General features: G+C 38.5%; 1 protein-coding gene across 5 annotated transcripts in view; it reads right to left on the bottom strand.

Moving 5' to 3' along the window:
• Nucleotides 1-4,890: 4,890 nt before the first annotated feature.
• The window catches only part of MID1 (midline 1), a 250,762-nt gene continuing 233,262 nt past the window's right edge, over nt 4,891-22,390 (bottom strand). For 4 of the 5 annotated variants that reach the window (XM_071748004.1, XM_071747994.1, XM_071748015.1 and 1 more), the window contains exons 7-10: nt 21,297-21,440; nt 12,293-12,454; nt 9,655-9,862; nt 4,891-8,117 (exon numbers count right to left, since the gene is read on the bottom strand). In XM_071748004.1, the coding sequence (XP_071604105.1) occupies nt 7,769-8,117; nt 9,655-9,862; nt 12,293-12,454; nt 21,297-21,440 (863 nt within the window). In that variant the 3' untranslated portion in view covers nt 4,891-7,768. Of the gene's footprint in view, nt 8,118-9,654; nt 9,863-12,292; nt 12,455-21,288; nt 21,441-22,390 lie in introns of those variants that run through there. The other variant, XM_071748024.1, reaches the window with a different exon arrangement.

Genomic DNA, 22,390 nt, shown 5'->3' on the forward strand with positions numbered 1-22,390 from the left:
TAAATATATGCAATTCATAAATGCCATGACCCAACTGCAGGATGAGAAACAATATCAACTATTAATTTTACAAGAAATATTTGTTTTTCAATTTTTTCAGCCCCTGTGCTACTTTGGACTGACATTCAGGCTAATGCCAAGCTTCAATTCAATGGCGTTTCTGTCTCCTCAGCTACATGAAAAATTTCCATTAGGATTTATGGAATCTATGTTTACAAGCAGTATTATGCTGTTCTGAACTCAATCTGCACCTGTATTCATTCTCTAGGTCCTACATTGTTCTTTACCTCTACCCTCTGCCATAAACTACTGACATTGTACCAGCAATGCTATTTTTCAAGGTGTTTTGAAAAAAACCTAACAGTTAAAACCCAAGAACTTTCAGCTCCAGCTTTAACAGATGTTCAGTGGTGGATGCAAACTGATGGATAAACTGAGAGAGAGGTCACAGTCACCTAAGAGATTAAAAGGATATGTTGCTGGTTTAAAAGGAACAAATCTCCATTTGCTAATTTGTAATTCTGACTTGTACCTACCACTACTAGTTGTAACTACAAGTCGTTGTTCACTGGAGTGGCCTCCCACCTCTTCCAACCCCCACAGATCTAAGCACTCATATTTCATCCTCAATTTGGCCATCACTACTATTCACATAAAGAAGATGACAGAAATATAGATCAGATTGTTTCCTGGTAGTGAGAGATGTTCTTACTGTGCTAGCATCACCTGCACATCTGCTATATGGAGGACTTTTTTTCCCAGTTCCATAAGGATTTAGATCCTATGGTACCCAAGAAGACACACATGCTTCTAAGCTTGGAACTACTGCTAGAGAAGACATAGAATATCTAGAAATGAAAAAAACAGAAACAAACAAACAAACAAAAAAAACCCCAAAACCAAACCAACGAAACAACAACAAGAAACAACTCAACAACCAACCGGCAAGATGACATTAATGACATTTATATAGATATATTGCTATTAAATGAAGCTTGTTCTAGGGTTATCCTAAAATATACTATTCCTCTGCTTGTGCTCTGTAATCAGGTCATTTAACTCTGTTTTAAGTAGAGAGCAATACTATTAAGACCAGATTAATGAAATAAAATAATTCAGTAACTGTAGAAGAGTGACAGGCTTGTATGCATTCCTTCTTTAACCTCTACTTCATAAATATACTCAACTTTCAGTAAGCCATGTTGCATTAGTATTTTAACTTCTTATTTAATTTTCTGTGATTGTCCTGAAAAAAGTAGTTTTCAAGGAAATTAAAGGGAATAAATTTCAAGAAAATAAAGGAAATAAAAAAATAAATCCAACTTTTAAAATACTTCTTGCAATTGTAATATTTAAAATCTGAACATGAGGCTGAAATCAGAAAAGAAAGGTGAAGAAATTAAAGGATAACAAATATTTTCAAGCTGAATAATTTGTGCTGCACAGAAAAGTAAAATGAGGGAGAAATAAAAAATTGCTGATGACAACTTTCCCATCATCTACTGTGGCAGTTGGCTGTCATTTTTAAAATGTTTCAGTGATCCAAATGGCTATAGCTTTTTTCCCATATGACTTCCTCAATGATTAACATTTTATGCAAAACACAAAGACTCCATGTATTGTCTTTCAAAGGCTGGAGTATAAGGTGTCCGTCCTATGAATTAATGGATTTTCAGGAATCCTCCTAATTACTGTGCATCTGTGTGTATTAAAAAGAAATTGAGTGATGTTTCTTGAGAGGAAACACCTCCAGGAAACATCTCCATACATTCAAATAATTTTACAAATCAGGACAAAACAGTTAAGAGGAAATAGACTTCTAAATTTTTTGTAGTTATTACCCATTTTTAAATGAAAGTCTGAGAACAATAGTCTTATGTTGCTGCATTATATAATAATTTATGTATCTGCAGTTCTCATGATTTTTAGAACAGCAACACAGCACCTGCTACGGAATTGTTCCCACCCTGCTTGGAGGAAACAGCAGAGCATTGCCCGAACAGTTCACTCAAGAAGAATGTTGTTGAACCATACATTTAAAAAGAACCATGCATTTTGAAACACACCTGTGCTGGCCTTGGGAAAGAGCTCATGAGAAACTTCAGCTTTGCTAGCAGCTAATAGACATGCTTTCTCCCAAGACATGCTTTAGTAGGACTGCTGAGCTCTTTGCACAGGGGCTCCTGTTCCACTTGAGTTTGACCCTTTGGAAACTTGAAGATTCATGGGCTTGTACCTACCTCTATGTAAATCAGTACTATCTCCTTTGAAGTCAGCACATGTAAAAATCTAGGTGAATAAAAGTGAATCAAGGCCTGGGGCTGTCATCCCTGCCCTGCTCTTTCTATTCAGGTTAGGGTTTCAAACATATAATTGCAATATCTTTTTTTCCTGTCATTTGGGAATGTGGATTGGGGCTGGGCCATAACAAAAGGAAGAATAGGCACAGACTTGCTTTGCAGAACTGCAGCACAGAGCCAGGGCAGGTAAGAGTGGCAGGTTTCCAGCTGTCCTGTCACTCTGACTGATCTCTCTCAGCACTCTTCCAGAACTCTCTCTTTTGCTACCTCCATCCCTCTCTCACACAGCAGTAACAGTGACACTGTTGATGACAGTGTAGGAGAGTGGCTAAAAAAAGACTTCATGCCTTCTTAATACACTGTCATGATTCTAAACCAGAACTGCTTCAGTGCTGATGGTATTCAAGCCCATTTCTTTCCTACATCATCTCTGTAAAATATATAAGCCTCTCGCACGGAACTGGCATCACTATTTGTGCTGGACTTTCTTACTCAAAGTAAAGTGAATCTGACTTGAGGAAGTTCAATATTTAGTCAATGACTTAGCACCATCCTGCACATTAGAAGTGATGTTGCAAAGGTTATGGTTGCAGCTGACAGGTTCAGAGGCACGAGACACTGTAGAGTATACCAAAATATGTAACACGGTGAAAGATTATCTTACAGTCTTACTAACGTGGTCTGCACTTGAATCAGAAACGTAATTAAAAAAAATTAAAGTAAAAGAATATTTCACTTGGATAGTGGAATTAATGCAAAAGCTTCCCTCAGAAGAAAATACCTGGATCTGTAGTGTTCAGCTCCCACATGAATGATGAATCAGTTTATCCTGGCACAGAGATTTGTGTACACAGATGCCTTAACCCTCGTGGATCAGACTAAGAGTCTCACTCATAAAGAAGCATTTTTAACTTCGTTGCTCTTTAATCTCTTGATTTTTTTCTCTATGAAAACCAACTGCTAAAGCAAAGGTTAAAATGTAAAGAGTTTCTTTCACTCCAGAATGTTCAATAAACCAAATTGGGTCAACATAATCTGGAACACCCACCATCAGCACTTGGGAGTGACCAGGGCTTTTCTCCAAGTGGGGAAGACAAAGGCTGAAGTTCAGAACTTCAGCTGTGCTGAAGCTGCTATTTGCTAAAGGGGTAACCAACCCAGTAACACAGGAAAAGACTGCTTTTAACATTCTTGTATCTCAATACACACTTCCACTACTGGAAAGATTAGCATGTGAAAAGACATTAGAGATGAATTCACAAGAAAATTGCCAATACATCACAACTTAAGAAACCTGTGAATGTTCTTTAACTTCTCAAAGCTGTCTCACCAGTGGCCTTCAGACTATGAGTTAATGAGATGGCCCAGTGCATACTTTCTGCATGGATCCAACACCTTCATTCCTAAACCAGACATGAAGACAGTGTTTCCAATTAAAACAGACAGTTTTGGAGACATGGGTAAGAGCCACTGGCAGTTCTCACTTTATTATGGTGCATGGTCTTATCTGGAATTTGTACTGTAGTAACTAAAAACAGAATCTTGGAATTATTAGGTGTCTGATTTATCAGAATTATTAAGAAAGAAATAGTTATACTGTATTCAATGTCAAGTAATAGTTTAATGAAGTCTCCCACAGCCACAGTTCTTCAAATGCTGTCCATTTCAAAATGAAATGGTTAAAGAGTTGACACTTTCATTGGTGCTGTCAAGGGTGTCCTGGCACATTTTTGAACATGGACAGAGAAGTCTCTGCAATTAAGGTGCAGGATAGAAACAGATGATGCACACTGTCATTCATTGTCCTACTGTTTCTGTAACAAAGAACATGCTTTTATTTGCACCTATAGTTACACATTTCCAGATTTTCAGTGTACACACGCATGAGAAATTTTTATGCTTTCTGCTCTTGGGACCCACTGCTCAGTGGGGGTTTCTTTACTGAGCAATTGGGAAATGGCTTATCCAAAACAGACTAAGATTCAAATAATGGCTGAAAATACAGTAAATTCAGCTCTATCATTGCTCTCTGAAAACCAACAATGGGAAAATGCAGTGGGCTTGAGACAGTCTGCTAAATAATTTATGACATACCACAAATTCCTGAATTACTTTTTCCACATTAGGTGTGCACTAACACACGAGAGCCAAACACATGGGAAATTTTATCTGGTTTCAGAGAGAAAAAAGGTTCCACTACCTTGAGCTAGACATGAATTTTGCCTACTCTGAGTCAATGCTACTGTCTTCTAAAGAGGTTATGCTACAGTCTGCTCTAACTGTGTTGAATCTTAGCTTGGGTTTTAAATGCACCTTTGAAACAATCATTATACCAGTACAGGATTTAGCTACTACATTCATTGCTTGCATCTCAGCAGACTATTACCTAACAAGTCTGCCTTTGGTAAAGATGGCATTATTCAATGCTATTTCATCCTTAGCATAAAACTTTCAAAAACAGGAAAAAACCTTCTTCTAAGATTGCACACTACATTAAAGCACCATGTTTTATTTTTACATGAGGATCACCATTCACCCAGATTTCAACTGATAACTATGGACCATGTAAAATGCCACAGATCACAGAAGCTACATTTTCAAATTGATGTTTTTATTGATTATCAGGCATTGAATCAAGTATTGCAAAATAAACAGACTTTTCATTAAAAAATGTCCAGAAGAATACCATTCATAGCAAACTTGTTTCCTCATAGTCATACAGAATATGAAAGTATTCAAGAAACAAGCAAAAAAGGAACACCTGACTAATTACTGTCAGTCTGTGTGTGTTTATGTGTACATATGCATATAGACAAATTACACACTATATTTGTGCATACACTGGTGTCTGTGTACCCATACATATGTATACAGATATACACAAACACATATGCACAAAGAGGACTGACTCAATGAATAGCCCACACAAGAGATGTGTTTTAGCTCCAAATGAAATATTCTGTGCTAAAATAAAAATGATACAGCAAGGTCTGTAGATAACAGACAATTCTTTTTACATTGGCCCAGACCATGATCGGTCTTTAGACTCACAGTCTGTACAATGAAAATATGGGAGATCGTTGGGGATCTTTCCAAGTTCATGGTATTACTTCCATCCAGCTCAATCTCTGACTACGTTGTGTGACCAAACACTAAACAGTGTTTAAGTTTGTCCACTACTGAAATCAGCTTCTAGATTTAATATTTCTGGCAAAAGAGAAGACACACAGCCTTGCTACATGTACTGTGGTAAATATACCCTTTCCTCTTCAGCATAAACTTGGCAACAACTTTACATGAAAACTCCTTTCCTCCCGCATCTTGTTATCACTGTTTTGCACCAGTCATCTGCAAGCTCAATAATTTTCATGTCATCTCAGATACATCCCTAACATCCCAGGCCAGATCATCTGGCAATGTACCTCAGGTTGCATTGTGATCAATTATAAACTGTAACGCTTAGGGATTTATTTACTTTTTAATTTTTGAAGGTATGTACACATTTTTCTTCTGGAAAGATCAGTGGCTCCTACTTCTGAATTATGTGATACTGCCTCAGATGAAAACCATGGTACCACCAACATACTGTCAGACTTTTCTTCATTTGATTCAGCTTTTAGCAGGGCTTTTAGTAAAAGGGAAATCAAAGGAACATGGATAGCCATTTATTTTCTATTTTTTTTTTTTAAACATGGAAAAACCAAATAGGCATGCATGTATTCCTCATCTTGCTCATAGTTTTCAACATCATCATAAGGCAAACTGTAGTACAGCTTGGTATGTGGAGAATCAGTATTTTAAAAATCTGAAGCTGAGCTTAGGACCATTTCAGTTTGGTCCCATTAGTGAACAAAGTGCACTAAGGCATTCTTTTCAAAAGACACCTAAATCATGGTTATAAATTACTTAGTAAATCCTTTCTTAAAGCTGTTACTCAATCTATCCTCTTTCTACACAGGCAGATTTTCACCACTTGCATAGTAACCACAAAACACAATAGGAAAACCATTCTTTTAAAGTTGTCCCATGTCTCAAGCATCTCCCAAAACGATCATTTGTACATAGTCATTGTAGTACTTACAAAGGACTTCTATTACGCAGAAAGAAAAGAGAAAAAAAATGCACCTGATCCAGCACTGAGATAAAGAAGGTACAACTTGTGTTGCCTTCTCTGAAGTTCACCCACCAACACCAGGATGAACATAGGGCCTGCCCCTGCAGGTTCCTACTGCTGCTAAAAACTCATTATTTATTCCTCATTCACAAAGAGAACTGTGCTTTCCCAAACAGCCCAGGACAATCACATAAATATAACCTAACCCCAGCTGCAGTGTTCCCCCATACAGCACATGTAAAACAGATTTCCTTGCTTTGTTAGAGACTACATAGTGTACGACAATGAAACATTTGTATTTAATTTAAAATCCATGATAAAGTGGCACATGTCTCACTTCTGAGTTGTTGGCTGGGCTTGCTGTGTTGAACCTTGTAAAATGAGCAACAAGAATTCACATGTCTGCCATCAGAACCGTGACATCTTCTATTACAATCAGTCCTTAAATGATGCCGTGCTTTACCTACAATTCGCCTGCAGTCAGACCTTGGATTGGTTGCTCTCCTCCAATTGCTGATTCTCAGAGATGGGATCAGTCTTTCATATCCTTAGGGATTCTCCAATGTTTCCCAAAGACGAAGGTGAAACACTGATAGATGGGAATGTTGCCGTCAATAAAATAAATCGCTAGATGATTTATCCACTCATATTTCTAGGAGATATTCCACATGTTTTTTATGAACAGAGAGAGCACTGCCCTGTGAACAGAAGTAAATTAAAATTTCTTCATCTGCTGTGTTGGCTAGCTGCACTTACTCACTTGTTAATTTTTGTTCTTTTTGGTCTGCACGCTCCCATGTAGAAATCAGGAGATCTTGCACTCAGTAAGACTGCTAATGAGAGTGCTAACATTGGAGTGAATGAATAAAACCTGCAGTATACTGACTTGTCCACTGCACAGTTTTCTTTCTTCCAATCTCCTGCTTTTATCCACTGTAAAATAAAACGATGTCAAGGGTTGATGAAACATTAATTAATAGGACCATCAATGTGCAAAACAAAGAAGTCTTTTTCCAGGTGTCCAAACTCGGCTTTCCCTTCTCTCTCTCTCTTTTTTTTTTTTTTTTTTCTTTTTTATTATAAATAATTTATAAATCTTCCTGTAAGAGACTAAATACAAAACCAACCAAGCAAAACCAACTTCAAGAGAAAGTTCTAAGGTATTATTAAAGCCACTTTTTGTCCTTCCATACAAAGTACACAGTAAAGGGATGTTCTCCCCTTTTCAGTTCTGGCTGGATTCGGCAGCGAGGGTCGGGATGCCGTGAGGTCTGCCAGCTCTAGGCAAGCTCCTGCAGGCAGCTGCCTGGCTGCCCTGGGATGATGTTTTATCCTACCTTGTGGCTTTTAGCAGTCATGCCAGCTGCTCGGAGGAGTCTAGGTGGTCAGGGATAGGCAAGCCAGTTATAATGGTCAAACACTTATTCCACACAGTGAACGTGGGGCACACCGGCTGCCCAAACGTAATGTCAAAAGTGTAAAGGTGTAGGGAGTTCAAAGCGTCGTAAAAAGCCAGGGAACCATTGTCATAGTCCAGCAAAATCCCCACACGGCGGAGATGAGGGGCAGGCTCGATGGGGATTTCTTTGCTGTTGTGCCTCACCACCCAGGAGTTATTGCAACGGCAAAGCACCCAGGAGGCAGAATTCTTCCCGATCCACTCGTGCTTCGGTGCCGACTTGTAGGAAATACCTATGGCATACCTGCGAAACAAAAAAACATCTCAAGGAAACAAATGCTCCCTTCCATCTTTCTCCCTTGTTGAAGTCAAATGCTAGCTCATTGGAATGAGTCCCCCCAGCCTCTTACTTCCCCTGGTTAAACTCTAACTAAGCGATGTTTCACCACGAGATCTGCACAGGCTTAATTAATGTTTTTCCTTCTCTCTCCTTTGGGTCTGAGAGGTCAGAGAAACTTTATTGTCCTTCGTATCATCTACAGGTTGGCTGCTATGGTAATTTTTTGGAGCGCTCGCCTCTGGAATTCAAAAGGAAGGTTGTTAAGTACTCAGTAACTCAGAGTTTAAATCACTGGGCCTCAAATTTCCACTTCCAAATAGATGAATACAGAGTTATTCATTGATTTTAAAATACACTGCTATCTGTCAGCTAATCTGATCTCTCCTTGGTCCTTTAATATATGGCCCAGAAGAAGGAATGTAAGAATAAACATCAAAGGACACATTAAAAAACCCATTTTTGCCATTCCCAAATATGTTTTGCCAGATGTTGGTGTGGTTTTTAGATTCAAATGAGCATTTTTGCAACTGGGTTTTGGGCCAAGAAGCAATTGTAGGTGAAGATATTTGCTCTGCAAACCGTAATTTATGGCAATATGTTCAGGGTAAAAGGATTGTAAAAATGTTCTCATTAATGGACACTGAGGGCAAATGCATGAATTGTCATGTATAACAGAAATGTAAAAGTTCCTCATGTTCTGGAGACACTGTAGTATTTGTAGGGTTGGGTTTTCAACTTACAGAGATTAATGTGCCATAAATTACTCAATTTCCACTCCTTAGTGTTGGCACAGGCAAACAGCATTTTTCTTGTTTGAGACAGTGGGCATCCACTCCATTAATCTCAATTGTGACTGTTGCCTTTGAATCCCAAAGGATGACATCTCTTCCACTGACTAAAAGGCCTCTGAAATCCACCCTTGTATGACACAGAGGATCATTCAGGAGAGGAGGAATGCACTCCTCCATTTCCTGTCCCTTGCTTCATAGCCTGGGGCACAGACCCACAGCTCTGCTACTCTGCATCCCTCCCATAGAAGTAATTCTGACCTCTCTCCCTGTGAAACTGGATCGTTAATTTTTCCTTATATTTATTTGGCTTTTCTTACTGAAGGATGCTAATGTCTTCATGTTTAGTAAAGAAATTATTCCAGTTACAAAGTTCACCCTTTGTATAAAGAAGATGAAACTGAAGCTCTCCAGTTCACTAGGATCTTAAAATGTACTGTATGTGGCTTCAAAAAACAGCCATCTCTAGCCACTGAGTAAAAGTCCTGTGAAGGAAACTAAATATAAAGATTCTTTATCTGGCAGATCTTGTTCCAGAGTCCAAAAGCGCTGGAGACTGGGAAAATAGTCTGACAAACTAGGTGAAAGTGCATGGTCGTCCTGCTCTTGCACTGTTCCCCATGCCTCTGCTACTGGTCTCTATCAGAGAAACTGTGGCAGGACCTGCAGAAGGAGAACTAGTAATTTTTTTCAGATATATTTTACATACATACCACGTGCTACCACTTATAACCACTTCCCAGTAGTGCCTCCCGCTGTCAATGAACACGTTGCCAGCTACTCCGTAGCTTCCCTGGCTGGTGAATCGCTCCGGCGTGTGACTCTTTTTGGAGGAGGTTTCATCACGTTCCACTGTCAAGTTATCGTGAGACACTTTCAATTTTCTGTGAGCAGATTTGGGGTCCAGTTTAAATGGCTGACCTAGAGAGGCAGAGACAAAGATGGCAGAAGAATAGTTTGGATTTGATTTTTGAGAAGGCGAGTGGATTAGCGAGGCTCTGAGGAGCCCACAATATGACATAACCACATTAATCTCCTACTCTGAAGTGCTCTCAAGATAGACTAACCTATTTTGCTCCCTGCAACAGCTAGTTTATATTGTCACTTTACTGTCAGTCTCATTGTGCACTAACTTCCCTGCATCAATAATCCCTGAAAAGCACCCTGCATAATCATCGCGCCCATTATGTCTGACCCAGAGGTAACCTGAATACTCTAATTCTTGCGTGTAATTGAAACCAATATACATGCTAATAAAGCTCTGAGGGTTGCTTTTTTTCACAGTGTATTAGATTTAGAATAAGTTACATTCTATTAATTCTCTAGGGATAAAGCTCCATAATGACATCTTCATCGTTATTACAATAAAGTATGAGTTCAAAGCCCACAAAATTGAGTTTGAAAATAAGAAGAAGCACTAGCCTTGTCTGTCATTTCACTAACAGCTTTATTTATAACGAGCACAGTCAACAATTCCAGATCCCACTGGAAGGATGCCCATGTGGTGCTGGATGCTGTGCATTAAAAAGAAGGAAGTGAAGTGCACCTTGGTCCAAGTAATATGGTGTAAAAACATTACTGAGGCTGTTGCTCTTGGGAAGCATCTTCAGCTGAGGTTTGTAGACAGTAAGAGGAAGCTTTTTGGTAAACTGAATCTAGTAGATATATACAGCCTCCCACAATTCTGACAGGCTTGCTCATTGTGTCAAAAAGTGGGATAATAATTTACCTCTACCAGGAGACAACTAAGAAACCATGACTCTATGAGAGATCCAGCAAAGCCCTTCTCACTTCTGACTGTCTTTCACATCAAAGAAAAAAAAAAAATAAGCAGAAGATTTGCTGACATGCACAGAAAATAGAAATGAGGACTCTCATGAGGCCTGTGTCAGCCACTGACACATGTACTTCAAATAAGATGTAAATTGTACAGAGTTTATGAAGAAACAGCTCAGCATTTCAGTAAACTTGAAAGCATTAATGTGGAGGGTAAGAAGAAATTAAGTTCATCTGAGCAGTGACAGTCAATATTTGTTAGTTCAGATCTGTTGGCAATTTGGAAATGCAGACGTTTGAAACAGAATATGAGTGAGGCAACACTAATTCTCAATTAACATCATTAGACATGGGTCAAGAATTAGATAAGGAGTACTTCAGCTCTAGAGCTATCATCTGGTTTCATAACGTGTATTTAGTTATGTATTATAATCAATGAAATAAACCATGTGGAAAACATTTTTGGCATATTTATCTGCTTTTTCTTACTGCTTGGTAGCATGCTATAAAGTCTATATGGCCTGTCTCTCTCTCTGTAACCTTTGTGCTGCTGAAGCAGTGTCTGAACCACATCTTTACTCAAGTTTATCTGGTCACATCAATTCAGAGTCACCTGAGAAATTGCTTTTGTACCACACTGGATCACAGGAAGAGAAAAGGATAAAAGATTGCTACTTCCACACAGGTCCTCTGGTTATGCTGGTAGGTAACCAGGTTAAACAAACACTAAGCAGACTTTTGGTAGCAGATGGGTTTGTATGAGCAGCTTTTACACAGATAAGCAAGCTGGATCAACAGCAGAAAGGGGGAAAGGCAAAATGTGATTGTGCCACTCCCTGCAGCCTCTTTATTGCAACATTCAGTATTACCCCTCTTCAAGTACCCTCCCCTACAATAAGCAGATTCCAGAGGGTGCAAGAAATCCCAGTGTTCCCTTTCCAGTGCTCAGAGCTGCCTCTGATGACTACATGACTGAGGAATTAGCTGGGACACAGAAAAGGCTGAAAATCACTCTTAAAATTGCTATGCTACATCTGTTAATAATTTGTTTAGCCAGTGTTTTTTTGAAGTGGGATCTCTGACTACCCTACCACCTTGTTTAATTCCGTAACAAAATGAGGGGGCGTGGAGCTAAGAAATTTTTCAAGTGTCTTAAGAGGGATAATTTTGGAGGATAAAATTAAACTAGTAATTATCTTAAGAACATTATAAAAAAATAAAATCTTTTATTGCAAACATAAGAAATTTTTCTCCTTTGCGCAGAAAAAAATAATAGAAATGACATTTAAAAAAAACCCACAGAAGAGTATTTTCAATCATTTCACATCTGATAACTCTGTTCCTAAATGACATTTCCCATGCCCAAACTGCAGATGCATCCCTCAGAAAAGAAAGCAATTTCTGCTGTCCTGAAGACTTTGGCAGTCTTGAATTGAGTTAAACAAGTGCCTTTTGTTGATGGGAAGCACTTTAAACAAGTTAAGCTGCTCTGTGCTCTTCTGTCTTCCAAAGATCAAACCTAAAAAGGAGAGCAAGAAAGGAGAAGGCGCGTGTGCCGGATCTCTTGTTACTCACTGTTTGTCTTCAGCTTGCCGGGCTCACTGCTCCTGCTGCCTGCCTGGTTAATGGCTTTAACAATGAAGATGTACTTAGTGCCACTCTGCAATCCATGCACTGTGTAGTGGTTTTGTTTGATATTGGGAACAATCATCCAGCTGTCGGCTGAGTTGCATAAACCTGCAATATCAAACAGGGCACATTAGTCAGAACGTATTTAGCACTTTGTAACAGACTAAGGAGTAGAGCACTCCCAAGTACCCGAGGACACCCTTATGAATTTTGCTTCTGTACCTTTTAAAAGGGCTGTTACATTTACCAAGTTGCTACTTAATTCCACTAACTCGTGTCATTAGCCCTTGGCCAAGGTATCTTTTAAGTTCTTGCTATGTGAAGTCAACCGTAAGAATTGGGACATTTAAGGAATGACTCAGTAGAGGCACGAGCAGGCTGAGATTTTTTCCTGTCCCAGCACAGCACAAGGAATTCTTTCTTGCTTAAGAACTAGAGGATTATAGACATGCCATCAATCTGCTTTTTGGATGAACTCAGTTGAAGCCTCAGAAAGTTAACATAAGCAGCAAAGGTAGCAGGGCTGGGGAGGCACCCCTGCTGACAGTGCCCAGGTATGCATTCTTCAGGACCTGAAGCAAGCCATGAGGAGCCAAATAGGGACATGTATAATCTCTTGCACTTGGCTCTTGCACTTCAGTCTTTGCCAGGATGTAATTTAAGACAGTAGATTTAATGAATGCAACTTTTTGATATATATTCTTAGATGTCAGCTGGGGAGGAGATGGATAATTTTCTATTTTTGGGTGCGTTTGATGCCTACCACAGAGGTGTAACACGTAGAAAGTAAATGAGGCAGGAGCAATATCATCTGCAAAACATGAAAAGCCTCCAATGATTTGAATTTATTAATCTGCATAATTTTTTCCTACTGTGATATAACTGCAGTGGCAGTCATTCACCCATATTAGTTACTGTACTGTTTGAACAGCTCCTGGTCTAAGGGTTCCCCAGTCTTATAGCTCTCTTATTATAAATATTCACATAAATAACAAATTTAGAATCCTTTAGAAGTCAGTAGCAATTTCAGCTCTGCACATTAGGCAATACAAAAGCTTTTATGTGAAGGCTAACAGAGAGAAAACCTGAAAGAAAAAGGCCTGTGATACAGGTTTACAGACTCATAAAGAATTCATAACCAAGACCTCCCTAATTGGGCATGATGCACTTCCCATATCAACAGATCATTAAAAATAGAACTCAAATCCCAGATTTCAATCAAGGGATCCCATAGCTTTTGTCTCCAAGTTCTCTTTTATTACATAGCATGCTTGAGAAGCTGTTCATCTTGCTTTGCAAGTGGGTAACTAAGTTTCAGGTGAGACTCATATCACCTTGTCATCTACCAAAGAGCTGCAATGCCTAACTTATTTTTCTGGACCCCAAGGAGAAGTAGAAATCAGGGAGTCGTTTCTATCACTTCTCCAGTTGGGAACCTCATGCCACAAGTGCCACTCTTTTCTTGGCCACAGTGGAAGTCTGAATGACTAGCCTAGGTGAGATCTCTGACTTCAGGTATCTGAAATGAGGGGAGATGAACAACCCCAGCCACCCTGGTTTGAAGTCTAGAAGTCTAGGCCTGTGGATGAACTCACACCTGGGTTATAGGCTTTGGACTACAATTTACCAGAATGAGAATATTTATTTGTCACAGTTTCCTGGTATAAAGTGGGAGAAAAGACTTCAAGGGTGTTCCTTATGCTCCACTCAGGGAGCCTCCTGACCACATGTGATATCCCTAAATATCAGCTAACAAGGGATTCAAACCATTTGCTATACGTGGATAGAAGTAGCAACCTTGCAATACTATTTGTCTCAAGAGTTTTGAAAAATTAGATCATTACAGCAATCATCTTTCTACTTCCTGAAAAAGAAAGAAAAGAACCCAGTATTATACCCCGTGAAAACTTCAGCAATGCCTAGCACCTCTAGTAAACTGCCTCTAGCAACATCAGTCCACATCTTGTTACACTAATCCATACCTAATGAATTATGTTTATTTTTTTAGGCAGGGTGTGAATGCGTTTCCTAAGAGGAGAAAAGCAATAGTTTCCTGGCATAAAATATTCCACTGACTGCTCAGAGGCATACTGGGTTTTTTCCCAATAAAAACTTGCCACAGGTATTAAAGACATACATGGGCCATACATAAGCTTTTTGCTAAATAATCTCAAAAATAGATTTTTATTAGTCACTACAACTCTCAAATGGGCACATTTTCAGGCTTGCATTACACCTTTTTTGTCTTGCCTTCCAGAAGCTGATTGCTCCTTAATGAAGTGTAAAACTTGGATCTAAACAGGCATATGAAGGAATGTAAAGGTACAATTGCATTGCCATACATCTCCTCTCCTTTTTCTTCTCTTCTCCTCTGTATGTGGATTTTACATACCTGATACTCACACAGGGTAAATTATTGTATTATTAAAAAATACAGTTAATGATTAATTTAAATTTCTGTGTAGAGAAGGCACAATAATTTTAGGTGTTGTTACATCTTGGCTTCTGCTGCTGGGGGCTAATGGCAAAACAGTCTCAGGCAGATATGGATTCATCCCACTTGGCCTTGAACGAAGAGAAGAGTTCCTGAGTTTACTTTTTACCTACCCTAAACTCTGCATGGCCAATAGAGAGAGTTGGGAACCTTCTGTTTGACCTGACTCCTATTCCTGTCAAAGGCTCTATCCTCTTTGATGACACAAGACACCTTGCATTCCTTTTCTTTGTCTTTCCAGCCTTATCCAGCATGTGATAAATGTTGGATGTGTGGTGACTGACTGGGTTGCTCTCCTTGACAAGCCTTGCTGTCCCACCAACAAGGGGCTCAGTGATGTGTCCATGTCTTTCCTGAGTATGAGGTATTAGATAAAAAGCTTTAAATGGAACTTCAAATAAAAAATGTTAGACATGACGTTTTGATGGTGTCAAGCCACAAGTCCCAAATCCTTCAAAACAGAGAAAGGTAACTACTGGCAGCCAGGTTAAGCTTTTAGGTGTGAAAGAAAACTTTGTATCTGCATCAGAATTTGTCTCCAGTTATGCCCTGTCAGTACAGCCTTTCTTCTCTAAATACAAAAGAAGATGATTTCAAGGAAATGAACAAGCAGCCTGGTAACACAGGCACCCAGGGATAGCATTTTCCCCCTCAGCTCCCTGCTGGTGGCAGCAGGTTTAGTGGAAAAGCACCCATCTCCTCCCTGGTGCACCAGCAGCAGCTAAGGGTGTCCTATTGCACCCACTCCTAATCCAGGATACATTCAGGTTTCTTGTTTCAGAAACCCAGAGATCTTTACAGGGTAATGTAGGTGGTAAACCAATGTATTTTAAAACTGTGGCCTACAAAAATGTAGAGAATTTAAATTACATCCTGGAGTGGTGCAGTGAGCACAGTGATGTCCGTACAGGATGTGTGAGTTTTCAAAACAAGTTTTTCATAGTCTGGAGGTAATAATTTGTAAAGCAATTTCCCTGGTGTTGGCTGTTGATGCACTTTAAAAAGCAGGTGGGAAAAATCCCAAGGTGTAAATCCTACTAAAATTTACACTCATAGATTTTAATAAAATATATCTTCTTTAAAACGGGAAGAGGAGTAGAAGAGTCACGGGAAGGTTATTTAATCTCTTGAGTACTTTAATTATTTTAAAATACTTTGTTTAAATAAATTATTACCAATTCGTATTGGTAGAACAAATATAGTAGGTGAGAGTAAAAGATAGCACTCCCCCTCCACTCTGCAGTCCCATGTGAAAGAAAATAATATACACAGCATTTCTGCAAAACACATCCATTAAAAAAAACCAAACCCAAACATGATTTTTCATACTTTTAAAGAGGCAGAAGTTTCCTTGGGTTTCTCCTAAACTTTGCTTTGTGTGCCACTGAAACAAACTCACTAAGGGCCCCAGTAGCAATCCAAAGCTTGTAAGGAATATTTTTTTAATATAAATCAGAACTTCATGAAACAGGCAAAAGCTAGAATATTCAAAAATTAACTGGTGAATCATAAACTTACTGTTTTTCATGGAAGCTTGTGCTCCGAAGTGTCTTATAAATGTTATTCTATAGTATATGAAGAGTAACCATGTAACACTGGCAAGATTCTGACAATAAACTATCCTTAATACAGTGAATTTTACTATTTAGCCAATGAAACTAACTAACCTAAATTCCATTTACCAGGAAAGAGAGAATTATTTACTACTTTTTATTTTCAAGAGAGGGAGGTGATTTTTCAGAAAGACACCTTGTATTGCAGCTAGTAAAAGGCTGGGTGTTCAAATTTTAACCTTCCTGAAGCACACTAAAGCAATTTCATGATGTTTTAAAAATGCATGAAGGAATACTTGAAAATTTACTGAAATGGGATAATGAAATCATAATGCATGTTAGCTAGATAATGACAAAGTAATTTTTAAATCCTTTACAATATTCAGATTGCAGGTGATTAGGTGCCTCTCAGAAATGCAAATGTGTGAATGGTATAACTGAGAACAACTGCTGTAGTAAAAACCTGCTAAATTTAAAGTTCTGTGTTGCCCTTATGCACAGAATGAGGCTGCCAAGCATTTAATAGCCAAGCAGCTTGGCCACATTTGGAAATAATCTCTCCTGAATGAAACAGAATTCAAAATGAAATACTCTATTTGGACCTTTTCCATCAAATGTTAACTTTCCAATTTTTCAGTTAATAAAAAAGAATTTAGCTGATTACGTTGGATAGAAAATACACTAGAAAAACATAGCATTGCTTGTTTTTGTTACTGAATGCTTAGCAATCTCTGAATGATATATAATTCTGGTGGGGAAGATGTACTGAGGAGTGGGAAATGCAGTCAGTCTGGCGATGTGGTTTTAAGAAAGAGATTCCAAACTAACAACCTCCATCAGATTGGTAGGTGGGTACATATGCAAAGTGATTCTTATTGTCTCAGGGGAAAGAAAAGCTTGTTGGTTTAATGCACTACCCTGGCTATTCCCTTGTGACTGTTTCATAGCTACAAAAACAGAGAACTGACAATGAGCTATGGACCTGCTTGCAGTATCTGCCACAGGCAACACATAATACCAGTGGAAATAATTTGGGATATGACAGAGAAATAAACTTGAAAAGATATTATGTGCAACAGCAAGCAAATGCTATAAACAGAAATAAATTTGTGCTAAAAAATTGATTCCATTAAAACAGGAATAAAAAAAAAAAAAAAGAGAAAAATATGATCACCTAACTGCATCAGAACATGAAGACTGCAGTGCAGTGCCTGGTAATGCCACCATATATATACTATATGCACTCTCTGTGCTATACCATGCCACTAAGGTATGCTCTGATATTCTAGGGATAATCTTGGAAGACACCTGTAAAAGATGGGATCCTAGTCCCTTCTGCAGGACAAAGAAAGTTCTACCAAAGTGAAGAAATATCACAGAATCACAGAACAGTCATGGGTGAAAAGGACCTCTGAGATCACTGAGTCCAACCATATACACACAGAAAACCCACCAAAAAACAACCCCAAACAAACACAAACACCACACACACTTCAGCAGTGTCCTGAGGAAAATCAGGACTTCAGTGGGCAAGTCTTCCATACCAGTGGAAGTTGGAATGAACTCTGTGTTGTGTCCTGTATGTTAGGAACCTGGGTAGGTCTGTAGCAGATTTGAGAGGAACATCTCCATTGGAGGTGTTAAAATGTATGTTAAACAACGAGAAAAAAAAAATTAAAAAGCTTTAAAATGTTTAGAAAACCTTTTCACATGTAAGTTATATATACATATATTTAATTTGGCTAAACATTATAGCTCTCTATAAATTGAAACTAGCAGCAAGGATATTTGTATAAGAGCTATTACATTAAAAAAAAAAAGAGCTAGTTCTTTAATTCTTTCATTTTTTATACTATTACTTAATGTTTTCAGAGCATCTTATAAACAAAGTTACTTGAAGTGTTGATTTTTTTTCTAGTCAAAATATTAATGACAGGATTTTTGCAAAGTGATAAAAATGCAAGTTCAGACTGCTCACTGAGCACTTCAAGCAACAACCCAAAATTATATTGTATCTCTCAAAGGAGACTAATTGATACATGCATTTGCAGATTAAAGCTTTCACCTTCACATGGGAAACCTGCAATACAGCTTAAAAATGTAATACCTTGCTATTTTTTCACTAATAAGCAAAGAGTAAACCCTCATACCACAGAGGTGTGGAAATGGGATACATTTCTGCTGCTGTGTTTGCACATAGTGCCTCTAACTGACTTGCTTAGAAGTTCCTAGCATAAAGCCATAGACAAAAATGGGTCAGAAAACAAGGAATGTGCTGTTATCATTCGGAACTGTCTGGTTAGTAGTGATTAATTAGTGAAGCTTTTCCTTCCTTATCTAATTTGCTCCAAATTACTATTAGATCCTTTCGCTACTCAGCTTGTTCGAACATAGGAGAAGGTGTTGAATGTTACTTGGTCTTTGCTGAAGCCTTAAGTTTTAGAGTGTGTTGTCCAAAATTAGGTTGTTTAGTGAAATACTGAATGGAGGTTTCGGTAAAAAACTCATCAAATTTTCAGCAGTCCACCTGATTTTACAGTCAATCCTTAATACCATGATATATTCAAAGTATGCTCCTTACAAATGGTTTTGAAAGGCCAGCACATGAAGCCTCAGATAACCTTTCAGATTGCTTGGAGAACTAATTCCTGTTCAGTGATGGAGAAAATGAGGTACTCACACCAACAGATGAGTCAGTTCAAGAGTTTGGCTCAATATTGAGACTTGGCATGGACCACACCATTTTTCCAATGATATAAACCATATAAACATGCCCAGGATGCTGATTTTCTCAAAGCACCTCAACAACTTTTCTAAGATCAAAATCACTTCTGCACTGTTGCAGATCCAAGCTTATCTAGCTCAGTGCATACCTGGAGTATCTAATGGTGAACAAAATCAAGAGCATAGGAAGATGATAAGGAACAGGGAAAGCACACAGCAATCATTTCTCATCAAATTCTCCCTGAGTCCAATGGCTTACAGCTCAGGGACTTCCTGAACCAGGAGGAAGTCTCTGCACTTCATTGTTCTCAGTGGATTTTTCTTGCATGATCTAGCCAGTCATCTCTTGAACTCAGACAGACTTATAATCAACAACTCTCTGTGGCAATGAATTCCAAATTTAAATACACAGTAACTGAACAAACTCCATCTTTTGATTGATTTGGTTCATTTCAGAATCCTTCAGTTTCATCAAGCAAGTATGAGTCAGCTGGTGATATTTCCATTAAACATATGGGCAACAGGAAGAAGTTAATTATATTCTCCCATAGTCAATAGTTACTATGCACTGATCAAAAGAGAAAAATTTTGACTTCCTGGCCAAAGGTTAGACAATATTGTTTCCTCGGAGGAATAATTATTTAATAAAAAAAAACAATTCAAGGAATACTCAGTAAGCTTGTTCATTCCAGAAAGTCAGAGGTCCAAAACATAGAGGATATTTAACAACAACAAAAAGTGCTACATTATGAAATGTAAAACAATGATAGATAATGTCATTATAAGTTGAAAAAAGTTATCTTATTAATTGTTGTTACACTGATGTCTGCTCCCCTAGCCTTCAGTATTCTGAGACCTGCACATTGTAGCACTGAAGACAGTAAAAATCAGAGGGAAGGACTTGATCTGTATTTCTGACAAAGGTCCAGTCACCGAGGGCATCTAAATGACAAAAGGGCTGCAGCTCTAACAACCAGATCAATGCAGCCTTCTAAGTGCCAGACTAGCCCAGGCAATGGAAAGGAGATCTTTGTCTCCATGGCTACATCTGCAACAAGGGACCTGAGATGCAAAAGACAAGCCAAGAAGTGGGTCCACATGAACCTCGTGAGATTTAGCAAGTGCAAGGTCCTGTACATGGGTTGGAGCAATGCCTGGTATAAATACAGACTAGAAGAAGAATGAACTGAGAACAGTTCTGCAGGGAAGGACTTGGGGATACTGATGGATGAAAAGCTGGCCAGCAATGTGTCGTTGCAGCCCAGAAAACCAACCATATCCTGCTCTGAATCAAAAGAAGTGTGGCCAGCAGGCCCAGGGAAGTGATTCTGCCCCTCTACCATGCTTTCATGAGATCCCATCTGGAGTCTGGTGCCCAGGTCTGGGGTACTTATCCCAGATTTGGACCTGTTGGATGGGGTCCAGAGGAGGGCCACAAGAAGGATCAGAGAGCTGGAATGCTTCTCCAGTGAGGACAATCTGAGAGTTGGGTTTGTTCATACTGGAGAAGAGAAGGCTCCACAGAGACCTTACTGTGGCCTTTCAGTATTTAAAGGGAGTTTCTAAGAAAGATAGAGACAAACTTTTTTGTATGGTCTGCTGTGATAGGAGAATGGATAATAGTTCCAATCTAAAAAGGTGTAGATTCAGACTAGATATAAGAAAGAAAACTTTTATGATGATGAAACACTGGAACAGGCTGCCCAGAGAAGTGGGAGGTACCCCATTCCTGGAACCATTCAAGGTCAGACTGGATGGGGCACTGAGCAACCTAATCTAGTTGGAGATGTCCCTGCTTACTGCAGGGAGCTGGACTAGATGACCTTTTAAGGTTATTTCCAACCTAAACTTTTTCTATGATTCTGTAGGTACTGTTAATATGGACAGTGTATGTGCCTTTAGGAATATGTGCTCATTTTAGTCTTTAAAAACACTTCATGGAAATCTCAGAGTTTCATGACATGGCATTCCCAGAAAACACAAAAGAACATTTAACTGAATGAGTTTTAAATTACAAATTCAAATGATCTTCAAATCATTATTGGCTTGGATTTAAAATGTTGGCTTTAAATACACATAGAAAATATTTTTCCTTTTGCTCTTGACTCATCAGTACGTTTAAATTTAAAGGCACTTAATTTACAGAAAAAATGTAAGAAAAGAGAATGTTTCTACTTACTGACAACATTAGCTTGTCCAGTGAAGATGGTGTACTGCAGCTCGTAAGAGACCACACTGAACTCATCATCCGACGTCCAGTGGACAGTAATGGTATCATAGGAAGCTGTACAGAGCTCTTCTCGAATGGTGGGTGGGTTGGGAGCTGTGAGACACAACAGAGGAGGCTTACTGACACAAGCAGTACAACATTTCCCCTCTCACTTGAGATTAGGAGATGTATCTGATCTATCAGTTTGCAGCTATGCCATACAACGCTTTGCAACAACTTTTCACCAATTCCAGTTGTAACTTAGATTGTAAAAAAATAATCTTGCTGAGGAGAGAAATTCTTTTTATCAATTTAACCACCTAGGAACTTCAGATTTTGAAAATATTTTGTATTTAAGCAGTTTTAGTTTCAGATGTCCTAGCACAAGTGATGTATCAGTCAATATGTTAAACTTTAATTGCTGGGTACAACTGACGTTACTCCTTCTGGTTTTGTTCCTGACCATCACACTAAGTTATCAAATTTCTACTGAAGGCTATATCAATAGGAAGAATTGACAGCCTTCACTGTTCACTTGAAAGTAATGTTTGCCTACCAGAGACTGGCTAAGTGGCATTTAAAAAATACAATTTTGGGGAAGCCTCTAAACACTCATGCTTTCAATGCTCAGTAATTCTTATTGAGATTAAGAGAGATCAAGGTAATTCCTATTTATGTCCTAGCCATCGTTTCTATTAGCGTTGCATATAATTTCTGTTGGCTGTACAACTTGATTTTTTTTCAGCCTTGCATAGAGTTCTTGTCATAATGTCATGACCATATGACCATTACAACCTAAACTTCAAATACATTGCTACTTAGGTAATTCTAGAAGACAATCAAAACAGTTTTTATTAATGTTGTCCCTCTGATCCTTTTTTTTTTTGTGTTTTTGGTTTTGTTTTGTTGTTTTGTTTTGTTTGTGTTTTGGCTTGGTTTGGTTTTTTGTTTGGTTTTTTATTTATTTTGGTTTGCTTGGGTTTTTTTGTTTGGATGTGGGGTTTTTTTTCCTTTAATCTTTTTTGCTTTTTTCCCCATCATCAAACAACCTCTGTGTAGCAGGC

Source organism: Heliangelus exortis, chromosome 1, assembly GCF_036169615.1.
Source record: "Heliangelus exortis chromosome 1, bHelExo1.hap1, whole genome shotgun sequence".
Classification (NCBI taxonomy): Eukaryota; Metazoa; Chordata; class Aves; order Apodiformes; family Trochilidae; genus Heliangelus; species Heliangelus exortis.